Source organism: Podarcis melisellensis (assembly GCF_964234715.1).
Source record: "Podarcis melisellensis genome assembly, chromosome: 1".
In the NCBI taxonomy this organism is placed as follows: domain Eukaryota; kingdom Metazoa; phylum Chordata; class Lepidosauria; order Squamata; family Lacertidae; genus Podarcis; species Podarcis melisellensis.
Genome location: NC_138528.1, coordinates 80,658,405 through 80,672,672, shown reverse-complemented (window position 1 = coordinate 80,672,672; position 14,268 = coordinate 80,658,405). Strand labels below are relative to the sequence as shown.

At 46.4% G+C, this 14,268-nt stretch overlaps 1 protein-coding gene and 1 pseudogene across 2 annotated transcripts; one reads left to right on the top strand and one right to left on the bottom strand.

The window, feature by feature from the left end:
- Positions 1-298: 298 nt before the first annotated feature.
- LOC309356649 (olfactory receptor 10V1-like) lies at positions 299-1,246 on the top strand (the record flags this gene model as incomplete). The annotated part of the gene is made up of 1 exon (XM_081888204.1): positions 299-1,246. The coding sequence occupies one exon, from the start codon at positions 299-301 to the stop codon at positions 1,244-1,246; it is 948 nt and encodes a 315-aa protein (XP_081744330.1).
- An 8,235-nt stretch (positions 1,247-9,481) lies between these two features.
- LOC309355418 (olfactory receptor 10V1-like) lies at positions 9,482-10,420 on the bottom strand (annotated as a pseudogene). Its single transcript has one exon. The product of its transcript is annotated as an olfactory receptor 10V1-like (transcript).
- Positions 10,421-14,268: the final 3,848 nt, after the last annotated feature.

Genomic DNA, 14,268 nt, shown 5'->3' with positions numbered 1-14,268 from the left:
AACATTAACCAAGCATACTTATATTTCAATAATGTCTCCAAAAAATGAAGCAAATTTAATATATTAATTGTACCAGTACAGGAAGTCCAGTCCTCTGAGGAAAAATAAAATAGATTGCTAAAGGAATGCTCCCCATCTGAATGCTCTATATAACCTTTTACTAAGAACAGAAAAGAGTTGGTGCAGACACTTTATTTTAGGAAGCCAGGTTGCAGTATGAGCGTATCCTCACTGCTGAGCCAAGGTAACTCATTGACTGAGATCTTTATTTTCCCTTCAGGTCCTCTTTACCATCTTCATGGGACATGAAAACCATACTGAATTCTATTTCCGTCCCTTCTCAACCTTGCTTGAGACACAGCTGGTCATTTTCCTTCTCTTTCTGCTCCTCTACGTCCTCAGCCTCTGTGGGAACGCTGCTGTCGTGCTTATTGTCCATGTCGACCACTCTCTCCATAACCCCATGTATTTTTTCTTGGGCAACCTGGCAGCTCTGGAGATCTGCTACACTTCTGCCATTGCTCCATTGGCTTTGGCCAACCTTCTGTCCAGGAAAAGTGCCACCATTTCCTTAAGTGGCTGTGGAACCCAAATGTTCTTCTTTGTCTTCCTGGGAGGAGCTGACTGTGTCCTACTGGCCATCATGGCATACGATAGATACGTGGCAATTTGCCATCCACTGCGCTACATGCTCATCATGAACAAAACTGTATGTACTTCCCTTGTCGTGGTATCCTGGCTACTGGGCTTTCTGTTGTCTCTAAAACTGACCATCCTTATTTTCCGCTTGCCATTCTGTGGCCAAAATGAAATCAATCACTTCTTTTGTGATGTCCCAGTCATTCTGCAGTTGGGTTGTAGTGACATCCAAATCCACCAAGCTGCTATTTTCATAGTTAGTGTTGTAGTCATCACAATACCCTTCCTTCTAATCTGTATCTCATATGGCTTCATTGCGGTGGCCATTTTGCAAATCCGTTCTGCTGAAGGCCAGCAAAAAGCTTTCTCCACGTGCTCCTCCCACTTGATGGTTGTCCTCTTACAGTACGGCTGTTGCAGTTTCATATACTTACGGCCCAACTCTAGCTACTCACCACAGGAGGGTCGAGTGGTTTCTGTGTTCTACACCTTTGTCACTCCCCTACTGAACCCTCTGATCTATAGCATGAGAAACAAGGAACTGAAAGAGGCACTGAAGAGAGCCTTTCGAAGAAGAGTGTTTCCCCCAAAAAAGTTTGACAGCTAGCAGTCTTCATTAAGGTTAGACCATAGCGATGATAGCAACAGGCTGATAGCAGCAGAGGTACTTATGTACAACCCCCATGCAGCATCTTGCCCCATGGTAATACCTATAGGTAGAGGGTTTCTCGTTAGATTGTAACAAGAGAGAGGAATTAATGCAGTTCTACTCTCGTCATCATAATCATCATTCCTTTCATTTCTATATTGCTTTATATTTTCAACAAATAATCTCAAAGTGATTTACAACACTTCAAAATATCAGACTAAACAATCCAATATAAAAGATTACCAATGAAAGCCATGTATAAAATATACATTGAAAGCAACATAATTAACAGGAAACTAAGACATTATCTTAAAGATTTCAAAATAGAACATTACGAAGGAGGTCAGAATGAATGTCTAATGAAGCAAAGTTAACAAAAAAATACCTTAAGCATTTCAGAATAAAATGTTACTAAAGGAAGTCAAATATAAACCGCTTAAACCAGTACAATTAACAAGAGAATAGAACATTATCTTAAGCATAGAATGTCTCTGCTGCAGTTTCTGCCATTCCTGTTCGTGGTGGTTCATGACAAGCGGCTGGTGTAGAAGCTGAGGCTGTGTCTGCCAAGATGGCCATATCATTTAATGAACCCCACACCTTATGCAAAATGGTGAGAGAGGTATTTATACATTTTCTTACATAACTATACCAATACTGCCTCTGTGGAGATCTACACACATTTAATCAGATTTATTCAAAAGCACCAAAAAATTCTAGAGATGTAACTGCCTCCAAGCAGACTGTGCAATAATTCAGTGTAAGGGGGCAGGCAATTATGGAATTTAATAATTGATTGGAAATTCAATATCATATGATCTCAAATGCCTCTTACTAGGATATTTGAAAAAAAAACATAGCTCTGGAGCAATATTTAGAAGTGGCACCAAACTATTCGGCCGCAAAAATATGTACTGCTAGAAGGGGGGCAGACCACAGCTCAGTTAGTTTCTCACTGGTTTGAGAAGTTCTGGGATATAAACAATGATTACCGGTAAATTGATATGTTTCAGAGTAACAAATAACAAACTATCACATAGATTTGTAGACGGGTAGTCTCTTTTTCATTCTGGAACAATAAATTCCAGCATAATATGAATCCTTACAATCTTTTTGCTTTATTGTAAAATGTATCATATATGTAATTATTTTTGCTATTTACTTATTTTATTTTATTTACTTATTCTGTATTCACTTATTTCTGTATTTTGTGTGTGTGTGAATAAACAATAATCTGCCTCTAGTCTAAGATTCTGTATATGCATATATTAAATAAATAAACTGAAATGTCACGAATTCTCCTGTGAATTATTACCAAAGGCATCTAAACCCAGGTGAACACAGCACCTCCCAGAACTTCTCACCACTCAGAGAAGTCATGTGAGTATACCAATAGTTAGAGTCTTACTTTTTTTAATCATCAAGTACTTCACACTTCCTTCTGTTCCTTTGTAAGAGCATCCACAAGAGAGTTGACACTCTCACATAAATCCTAATGCCTGCACTTCAGAAAAGAAAATCTCTCTCCTCACTCTCGCTCCCTTAAGGGTCTTGGCATGCTTTCTAAAGGAAGAGCTTCAGAACCAGGAAACAAGATGGATGAGCCAAAGAGCTGCTCTCTTAGCCCTTCATTCCCTGGTTGTGAACTTTGCCACTATTTTTGGTCCATCACCACCACTCGCATTTCAACAAGTACTTCAAACTGCCCTCCATCCCTGTCTAATAGCAGTCACAAAAGAGTTCACATTCTCATACAAAGCCAGGCTCCTACACTTTAGGAAAGAAGAAATTTGTGCTCCTTTCTCTCATTCCCCATAGCGATCATTAAGAGGAAAGAAGGCCCAAACTTTAAAGATCAGAGAGCAGCAAGTCTCAAGCTGCTTTCATACTGTGGTGCATGTGTTTCAGATGGTGGTTGAAACACTGGAAGGAGAAATGTTGCAAGAAAAAGCACTTAATTTTAAGGTGTTATAAAATATACTTCTATGCAATAATATTAAATGCCAACCTTCACAAGAGACCAAGTTTCTGCTGGATTATTACTGGGAAATTTTAGAATAATGAAACAATAGCAATAACCCTTCCCTGGTTTTGTTGTGTATTCGGAACCTGATAGTTCCCATATTTTCTGTGCATTTTCAGGAGTCATAACATTTTGCATGAAAGAGCCCCGCGTCCACTCCAGCTTGCATGCAGGAGCTGAGGAGTGCCTGGCTGCCTTTAGGCGATGCAGGGGCTCTCAGATGCAGCTTCTGGGCTGCCTCCACGTTCCCTAACCCCAGGAGCTATTCAGCCTGGCTGCCTTGACAGTGTTGCAATAAAAACAAAAACCAACCATTTAAAATGCCACAGATAAAAAATAAAAACCATTCAAAAGAGGAGCATCCAGAGTCCTTGCGAAGCCTGTCAGGCCCCGCCCCAAGCCAGGTGGCGAGAGGCAGAGCAGGGCCCTCAGGCTTCCAGCAGGCAGTCCTCCATAATCATAATCATCAGTCCAATTCATCAGTGGAAGTTGTCTCCCGATGAATACGAGGTCCAAAATCCCCATGCCAGTCCCACCAGGCATTTCTGGCTAGTCTGGTTTTGAAGGGAGTGGGCAGGGGGGGTGCATTGACAGTTGGAAGGCAACGCCCGGAGAGCAGGAGGAGAAATGCATCTGGAGCAAATAAGATATGCAGGTTTGACTGATAAGCGAAAGGAGTGCACTGCCAAAATGCTCTGGCAACACCCAATGAGGCCATAAGGCAAAGGGGGGAATATGATATGATACGTTACTGGTGGTGGGGTGGTTGGGAGGTGCTGCTAGGGTATAAAAACTGCTTGCTTACGTGTTTTAGACGCCCCCAGCCTTTGGAAATAATTCCGCTGGTGGTCTCTGCGCAGATCACAATAAACTTTTTCTCCGAAGGAACTGAATCCCTGGTGCTTCTTTGTCACCTCTGCGTCCTGGGTAAGCGGGCAAATGGATCCCAAGTAATTAAGGCTTCAGATTTGGGGGCTCGTCCGGGATTTGCCCATACCCATTGGACCGGAGGCCAGGCTCGACCGCGGTGAACAGCTTGGGCTGGCGCTCGCAGCTCCAAGCGCGCACCCTGCCAGTTTGTAGGGGGAGCCAGCCACGCCGTCCCGAAGTGGAGACACCGGGTCGAGGGAGAAAAAGGAAGGCCAAGGAAAGGGACCCACAACAGGAGAAAGGTGAGCCCTAAGGGAAAGGGGCTAGAGGCTTGATCAACCTCACCTGGCCGTGGCAGTAAAAGTGCCGCCAGGAGGGTAGGAGGGGAGGACAGAGGGGAGCCTGTGTTGTGTGTGGTGTGAAAGGATGAATGTATATGTGAGGCCGGGGCTTAGCGTCCCCTTGGCCAAGCGTGTGTAGGATTGTGAGTTTCTTGGCAGCGCGAGCTCGTCCAAGCCACAGTCTGTAGCAAAACCGGTGTGTTTGAAGAGAAGTCCCATATAGGAGCAGAGTATTTTGTTAGACATGGGATCTGGAGGCAGTAAATGTACCCCTTTGCAGTGTTTACTGGATAACTGGAGAACAGCTACAAAACATGACTATTGGGGTTTTAAGTTGCAGAAAGAGAGACTCAGAACTTTATGTGAAGTAGTTTGGCCCACGCACGGAACTGGCTGGCCATCAGAGGGCACTCTCGACCTGCAGTTAATAGACCCCCTGTGGCAAAATATAGTTAATGTTCACCCAGACCAGATTCCTTATATTTCCACCTGGAAAACTAATGTGGAAAAAAATCCCTCGTGGCTGGAGTCCTGCCGCAGTAGAATAGACCAGGGCGCCCGCCTGTGTGCGGTCAGAACGAAGCCAAAACCCCCGGTCTTACAGGACCCGGAAGAAGAAGGTGTATTGAGACCTCCTCCCCCATATGCCCCACCAACGGCAGTGCCAGGGGAGGCCAAAGATGATGAATCAGATGAGGAAAAGGGAGAGGATGAGGAGTTTAGACAGACTATTGGAAAGTTGACAAAGGGTGGAAAGAGGTGGACTGAAGAACAAAGGAAAAGAGTTAGAGATTTTGTAAATGACTTTAAGGAAGAAATAGACGTTAGTGGGCACTTAGTGAGTGCCGCGGAGTGTAAAAGAGACCAATGGAAGAAGAAACAGAGACATTGGGAACAGGCTTGGGATAGAGCTGCCCTGCATAAGGCAGCCAAGAAACAAAAGGAGAGAGCAGAGAAAATAGCCCCCCTGCGCCGGGTTAATGACCCACCGGGACCCCCAGGGGTGAACGGGGCGCCAGCGCCACAAACATATACAGTCCAACATGTGCCTTTCTCAAGCGCAGATGTATGTAATTGGCGCAATCAGAACCCCTTTTTTTGAGGAGAACCCAGCGAAAATTATAAAATTGTTTGAATGTATTGACTGGGATGAGGCGGGCCTCCCGGAAGCCTACTAATTTGATAATAATAATAATAATAAATTTTATTTGTATCCCGCCCTCCCCAGCCGAAGCCGGGCTCAGAGCGGCTAACAACAATCAAAACAATCAAACAATCAGATAATTGCACATTCTAAAAATATTTCATTATAAAAATCAATTGAAATCAAATTAATGGCAACTGATTAAGCAAGATTCTGTGCAGGTTGCCAGAGGAGGGAGTCAGGCTGTGCCCTGACCAAAGGCCTGGTGGAATAACTCTGTCTTGCAGGCCCTGCGGAAAGATGTCAGGTCCCGCAGGGCCCTAGTCTCTTGTGACAGAGCGTTCCACCAGATTGGAGCCGCAGCCGAGAAGGCCCTGGCTATAGTTGAGGCTGGACAGCGAAAGGCAGAATATGCAGTGGTAGCCCTTGAAAACAATGTGGTTGAGGCCAGTTCACTCCCACTGGGAACCTCAGCCCAACTGGCTGAAATAACGGCACTTACCAGGGCCCTGTGTCTAGCAAAAGGGGAAAAGATCAATATTTATACTGACTCAAAGTACGCTTTCCTCACCCTGCATGCCCACGGGGCACTGTGGAAGGAAAGAGGTCTGCTCACCTCCAGAGGGGGTCAAGTGGCGCACCCTCAGGCGCTCTTAGACCTTCTGGACGCTGTCTGGGAACCTGAAGCAGTGGCAGTGATACACTGTTATGGACACAAAACTGGACCTAGTGAAGAGGCCAGGGGAAACCGCCTGGCTGACCGGGTAGCAAAGGAAGCAGCCCGGGGTTCATCCCCAACATCTTTCATTGGGGCCCTGGTACCAGAAGAAATTCTGGATAGCACCTTGAAACCAAGGTACTCTGCCCATGAGGTGGCTACTGCAGATGCTGAGGATATGGATCCCAGGATCATTGTCCCGGCAAGTAATTCAGCGGTACCATGAGTCCACCCATGTGGGACCTGATGACATGACCAAGCAGCTGGAAAAGTGTTTTTATGTGGCCAACCTTTACCAACTGGCTGCCCAAGCTTCCAGGAAATGCATGTTGTGCCAAAGGAACAACCCTAGAACTGGACACTTGGCTCCACCAGGAGTTCAGCACAGTGGGACGGCACCCATGGAGGACCTTGTTGTGGACTTTACTGAATTACCTCGATGTGGATTGTATCATTATTTGCTTGTGGCAGTATGTACGTACACAGGATGGGTTGAGGCATGGCCCACTAAGACTGAGCGGTCATCTGAAGTCACTAGATGTCTGCTGCGGGAAATCATTCCCCGCTATGGTTTGCCCCGCTCTATAGGATCAGATAATGGCCCAGCGTTCGTGCATTCAGTTTTGCAGGAATTAGCAAAAATAATGCAAATAAACTGGAAATTACATACTGCCTATAGACCCCAAAGTTCTGGGAAGGTGGAAAGAATGAATAGGACTTTGAAAAATCAACTGTCCAAATTGACCCAAGAAACAGGGTCTAATTGGGTGTCCATGTTGCCCTTGGCTTTGCTTAGAGTCCGTAGTCTCCCATCGAAACGTACTCACTTGTCACCCTTTGAAGTGATGTTTGGAAGACCGGTTCCTTATGTGCGCATGCTTTCACCTATCCCTGTTCAAGATGTGGAGTTGAATAATTATGTACAGTCACTCTCCCAAGTTTTTCTCTCTCTCAATAGGTGGGCCCAAGCTCGGACTCCTTGCATTTTAGTCGAGTCCTTGCACCAGTTCAACCCAGGTGATGAAGTGTGGGTAAAAGACTGGGCCCAAATCCTGCTGCAACCATGCTGGAAGGGACCCTACACTGTTCTCCTCTCTACACCCACTGCTGTGAAGGTTGCTGGCGTTACCCCTTGGGTCCACCACTCTTGAGTGAAGAAAGTAGTCTCTGATTGGACTGTGTCCCCACATCCCGAGGACCCCCTCCGGCTGACCATCTTCAGGCGCCCAGCGGACGACCGCTCTGCTGGTATCACTCCGGACCTCTAGGCACGGCTGGAGAAGTGGATGGGAGGAGCGCCCGCCGGCAGCGCTCCCAACGTACCTGCAGTTCGAGTAACACCACCTGATAATGTTTTAAATTCCGAAAGAACTCTAGTGTGTATTATTTGGTGTGAGGAAGAGCCCGTGGGTATTTTGACACCAAGTGCCACCTACTCTTGTGGGTGTGTGGTAATCTACCAACCTTGGGCTCCTTCCCCGTGGGGCTTGTGTTTGCCCTCCACCCACCAAGGATATAGTCACCCCGCAGGACTAGAAGGGTTCTATTTGCATACTATAGGTTTTGATCCTTGGAGGTTTCCACGACCCCTTTTATCCTGATCGCCCTGAACGCCCAGGCAGGCCAAATCCTTCCCCAGACCTTTATCATGATTAAGGAATGGTGGGAGGAACCTTGGAACCATCGGGCATGGTGGATAGGGGTGACATGTACTGCTTTGATTATATGGATGCTGTTATATTTCTGTTGGCACGAACGCCATAGGTTTTCTGGAAGGAAGCGATCCCCCTCCATCCCCTTGATGATCCTTCTCCTATTTATGGTGGGAGAATCCACTCCCAAGGCCAAATGCTTCCAGGCCTTAAATCGTAATAGCATTTTCCCCACACATGAAATGAGAAGACAGGGGGCTCAGAGTCTCTATAACAAGTGGCTTCAATTGGCAGAAAAAGTAGCCCATGTTCCTGTACAAACTTGGGAAGGATGATGGGATATGTCCTGGCTAGACAATTTCCTCCCAACAGGGTGGCTCCGGGGGCTCTTTGCTATGCTTATGGGACCTTTGCTAATTTTGCTTTTGCTCTGCTTCTGTATTCCCTGCTTTTGCAACAGATGATGCAAAAAAAATGATGTCCCGAATGATGGGACCCCGTGTGATTGCCCTCATGCGAGAGTATAGGCCTATCCCTGCGAACGAACCTATGGATTAGGTTGTTCAGAAGAAGAGGAGGGAAATGAAGGGAGTGGGCAGGGGGGGTGCATTGACAGTTGGAAGGCAACGCCCGGAGAGCAGGAGGAGAAATGCATCTGGAGCAAATAAGATATGCAGGTTTGACTGATAAGCGAAAGGAGTGCACTGCCAAAATGCTCTGGCAACACCCAATGAGGCCATAAGGCAAAGGGGGGAATATGATATGATACGTTACTGGTGGTGGGGTGGTTGGGAGGTGCTGCTAGGGTATAAAAACTGCTTGCTTACGTGTTTTAGACGCCCCCAGCCTTTGGAAATAATTCCGCTGGTGGTCTCTGCGCAGATCACAATAAACTTTTTCTCCGAAGGAACTGAATCCCTGGTGCTTCTTTGTCACCTCTGCGTCCTGGGTAAGCGGGCAAATGGATCCCAAGTAATTAAGGCTTCAGTTTGAGGTTGATGTCTGCCTCATTTGCTACCCTCCTTTGATGACATCATTCCAGCCTCTTCTTGGGGTATTTTCCTTCTGTTACCTCACAATATCTTCAGGCCCCTGAATGAAATGTATTAGTTCTCTCTGTGGCTGGAAACCTGTCCAGGTTCTCCTGCCCATCAAAACAGAACTCAGTGTCATTAGTGTAGCTGTTGTTCTGCTTGCTTTCAATCGGGCATTTGATTCATTTCCTTCAAGAATACCTATTCTGAATTCAGATCAATCGGCCACACAATGCACTGGTGCAACTTCTGCTACAAGCAAAGAACATTCCTTTTGAGGCACAGTTGCAGCTTAGACATAGAGCCTACCTATGCATCCTTCCATCACTGACCTGTGGTTTCAGTTCCACCATACCATTAGAACAGATGGCAGTAGACGGTGTACCATTCCCTGGCTGCGATTCAACACCGTCATTTCTTCTGGGGCAGCACAGCCCTTTTTAAGGCTCTGATAAGGGCATCCTTTAACTCTTTGTTCCTCATGCTATAGATCAAGGGGTTCAGCACAGGAGTGACAAAGGTGTAGACCACAGACACCACTCTACCTTCCTCTGGTGAGTAGCTGGAGCTGGGACGCAGGTATATCAAACTGCCGCAGGCAAACTGCAGAAGGACAACCATTAAGTGGGAAGAACATTTGCCTGCCTGTGGCAGAGCTGATCCTCAAAACGGCAGCCACAATGAATGCATAGGAGATACAGATTAGGAGGAAAGGAATGGTGATGACAGTAATGCTGACAATAAAAAAGGCAGTTTGGTGGAAATGGGTATTGCCACATGCCGGTTTCATGACAACAGGGAAATCACAGAAAAAAATATTGATTTCCTTATTGGCACAGAAAGGCAAAGTCAATATCAAGACAGAAAGCTGAATGCCAAAGAAACAACTCATGACCAAGGTCCCAACAACAATTTTCACACACACACTCCAGTTCATGATGACAGTGTAGCTGAGCGGGTGACAGATTGCCACATAGCGGTCATAAGCCATGATTGCTAGCAGGACACAGTCAGAGCTTCCCAGGAAGGTAAAGAAGAACATTTGGGTCCCACAGCCAGGCAGGGTGATAGAGACCTTTTGCGCAGAAGCTACGTGGACCAGAGTGAGGGGTGCAATGGTACAGTACAAGAATAAGCAATTTCCAGACATGCCAGGTTAGCCAAGAAATAGTACATTGGGGTGTGAAGAGAATGTGTGGTGTAGATGATGAGAACAATGGTAGCATTCCCAAACAGGCTGAGCAAGTAGAGAATCAGAAAAGTCCAGAAAATCAGCTGCCTCGTGCCAGGGTGCGTTGTGAATGGCTGGAAGTGGAACTGTATTATTGCAGTTTGGTTTTCTGTCTCCATATAAACCTGCACATGAGCTTGCTATGGGTTAAGAGGAGAGAGGACAACATTACTGAGAAGCCAGCATTGGGCAACCAGGAATTAGGTAACACAAATAAATTGAATTGCAACAAACAGGGAAGATGTTGCAAAATTGGCTGATAGTGAATGTGCAATTGATCAACATATCCTTTAATACTGAAGTTCAGACTTCTGTAGGCAGCTATTAACAAGAATGAGATCAGATTCTTAGAGTAGGTTGTTCACTGAGGTGTCTACATCCATTAAAACTGAGCGACTATTACAGTGCCACAATTGCAAGCGCCTCTTTGTCAATTTGAGCATAGTTGCGCTCCGTGGGCGACAACGTACGGGAATAGAAAGAGATGGGCTTTTCCGACCCATCCGGTTCCCTATGACTCAGCACCGCCCCCAGGCCGTATTGAGAGGCATCACATGCCAGGACCAGCGGCTTCGACTCATCATAATGAGCAAGGACGCTCTTGCTACTCAGCATTCCTCGCAAGGAGTCAAAAGCCTTCTGCTGCCCCTGCCCCCATTGCCACACATTCTTTTTCTGCAACAGAGTATGTAATGGTTCAGCTACCGAAGCTTTATGGGGTAAGAACGAATGATAAAAGTTAATAAGTCCCAGGAATGACTGCAACTCAGTCTTGTTCTGTGGTCGTGGTGCCTCGATGATGGCCTTAACCTTAGCATCTGTGGGATGGATGCCTGATGCATCAATTTTAAACCCCAAGAAATCCACAGTTGGCACCCCAAAACTGCATTTTTCCTTTTTTAGTTGCAACCCCACCTCCTTGAACTTGAGCAACACTGCACGGACACGCGCAACCAGTTCCTGTGGGTCTTTTCCAGCAATCAAAACATCATCAAAAAATGGCAAGACCCCCGGCAGACCTCTTAACAGGCGTTCCATGAGCCCTTGAAAAATCCCTGGGGCCACACAAACTCCAAATTGTAATCTGTTAACTCTGAACGCCCCTTTATGTGTGACAATAGTCTGTGCTTCCGCTGATTGTGGGGTTACTGGCAGCTGTTGGTAAGCTTGTGCCAGGTCAATTTTGGCAAACACCTTGCCCCCAGCCAGTTTAGCCAACAGATGTGATACGACTGGAATGGGGTATGAGTTTCCCCTGAGTGCCTTATTGATAGTACATTTGTAATCAGCACAGATCCTGACTTCCCCATTTGCTTTAAGGGGCGTGACGATTGGAGTCTCCCACTTAGCGGAGTCCACGGGTGAGAGAACTCCCTGCTTGACCAATTTATCCAGCTCTGCTTCGATCTTGGGTTGCAGTGCAAATGGCACTCGCCTTGGTTTGAGTCGGATTGGGGCCACCCCAGGGTCCAATTCGAAGTCAACTGGGGGCCCTTTATAACAACCCAGTTTTCCATTAAAGAGACCAGCAAATTCTTTGCATAGTGCCTCACTCATCTCAGGGCAGGTTTGGATTGAATTAAGCCCTGATATACTCAGTCCCAGGGCGGGGAACCAGTCAGTGCCCAGGAGACTGGGGCGACTGCCCTTCGCAATCACCAGTTTGAGTACCGCCTGCAAAGTTGCCGGGAAGGGCTCCAGAGGGGGCAACTTACCCCTGGGGAAGAATGTCCTCGCGGTCTGGTCCGACACGATAGTGAATCCAGATCCGGAGTCCACCTCCATGTCGCACAGCTGACCCTCAATCTTCACCTTGACGTGTGCCTTGCCTTGCGCTGGAAACTGCACGACCCTCCCGTTGATCTCCGTTACGTAGTGGCAGTCCTTTAGAACATGGTTTGCTGTGGGCAGTCTGCGATGCTCCAGTCTAGGTCCTCCTGTCGCTCCCAACGCCGACGATCTACAGACCCTGGCGATGTGACCTGTCTTCCCGCACGTCCGGCACATAGCATCCCGGAAACGACAACTCTTCCGCTCATGGTTTCCGCCACAACCAGGGCACCTGCCTCGGTGATCTTTGTGTACTGTGCAGGCCTGATGCACTGACTCGACCCCACGGACTGGGCTCTGGCTCGCAGTAGCCTCTAGCTCGTCCATGGCATGCACAACTTCTATCTGTGGCTTAGGGGCCCTGCGACTGGCATCAAGCTCCTCTCTTTCATAATTCTCCGTGGCGGTGGCCTCCTTCAAGGCTGAAGCAAGGGTAACCTCTTCTTTAGCCACGATGCGTCTTCTGGCTTTCTTGCTGCTCAAACCACCGATAAACCGATCCAGGAGAGTCTCTTCCAGATCTTGGAAGTCGCAGTGCTGAGCGAGCTTCCGCAGTTCAGCTAGAAATGCAGATACAGACTCCCCAGCACGCTGCTGCCTCTTATGAAACTCCATCCGCCGGGCCATCTTGGTCTCAGTAGGCGCCAAATGGCTTGTTAGGCAGGCAACAATATCGTTGAGAGATGTCTCACTTAGCTTCGCTGGAGCAAGCAATGCCTTGGCCAGCTTGAAGGTCTCAGGCCCACAGTAGCTCAGGAATGTGGCCCTTCTTTTGCTGGCATCGGTGATCCCTTGAGCCACTGCGAAGAACTCGAAGCGTTCGACGTAGTCTTCCCACGTGTGGGGCTCTGATAGCTGGAAGGGCTCCAATACCCTTGGACTCTCCATGGTCCTGTGGGCAGGGTCATCTTCTCAGCTGGCCAGTGAGTCTTGTTCTTAGCTACAATCCGGACTCTGAGGCAGGGCTGCGTTTAACCGCTCCTCAGCATTCCGGATCCCACCTTCGTCGCCAGTTGTTGTGACGTGGGGTTTGTGATTTCAGCTCTCTTGACATAATATGCTGGAGACAGTTCTCTAGTAACACTTCTTTATTCAAGCAAACAAGACTGAGACTGAGGAGGGGAAAGCTACATTTATAGGGACAGGGAACTAACTAGAAAGGATACATTTTGGAGGGAACAATATCAGGCAATCACAGTCCTGCATTTTGGAGGAAACCAATAAGACAGAGGATCCAAATACAGCAGCTTAAATGAACCAATAGTAGCTGTACCCTCTGGAACCAAAAGGCAGTTACTTTACCCTAATGCAAATACAGACAATAATAATACAGTTATTGTAAAATCCTTTGACTCAATACACAACATAACCTATGAAGTAGCTTTAGGGAAGCCATTGGTAGCAATCCAATGGTGCAGTTTGCAATTTGTGCAACAGCTCTTAATAGACTCCAAAGGGGATTTCTTTCTAATGATTTACATAGGAAAGAAATACAACAAATAATATATTATTCTATTATGTGGTGACATTTTAAAACTGCTTATTGCAAAGTGCTCCAAAATTTGGGACTGGATTGGGGGCTGAAAAGAGATGTGTTTTGTATCTAGAAGGGCATGGAAGTCAATCTGGGAGGGAAACAATCTAGGTTATTCTGATTATATATGTTGTGATCTTTTCTGTGAACCACCCTGAGACCCCTGGGTATAGGGCGGTATATACATTCAATAAATAACAACAACAACAATTGGTTCAGTTCACAATTTAACACAAACCTACCTAATCCACCCTTCCCAAAATGATACACAAACTGAAACACATCTATCATTTGAAATTTGCACTTCTCCCAATTTTATGATGCAGTTCTCCAACCCCAAAAAGTGTACAATAATGTGTACATTCATAGAAGCATACATAAAATTGCTTATATTCATGGAAATGACACACAGAAATGTTTTCTAAAGAACCCTGAAGCTTATTTTTTACCCCCTCTCCCTAACTCTCACTGTATAGTGTTTGTGTGCATTTGACATATCAGTACATATTTTATTAGTTTTGTTTGTACTTTCTTGGAGGGATAGTTATTTATTAATGCATTAAAAAAAATCTACCCACTTTCCTACCCTGGTACAGTCAAGAA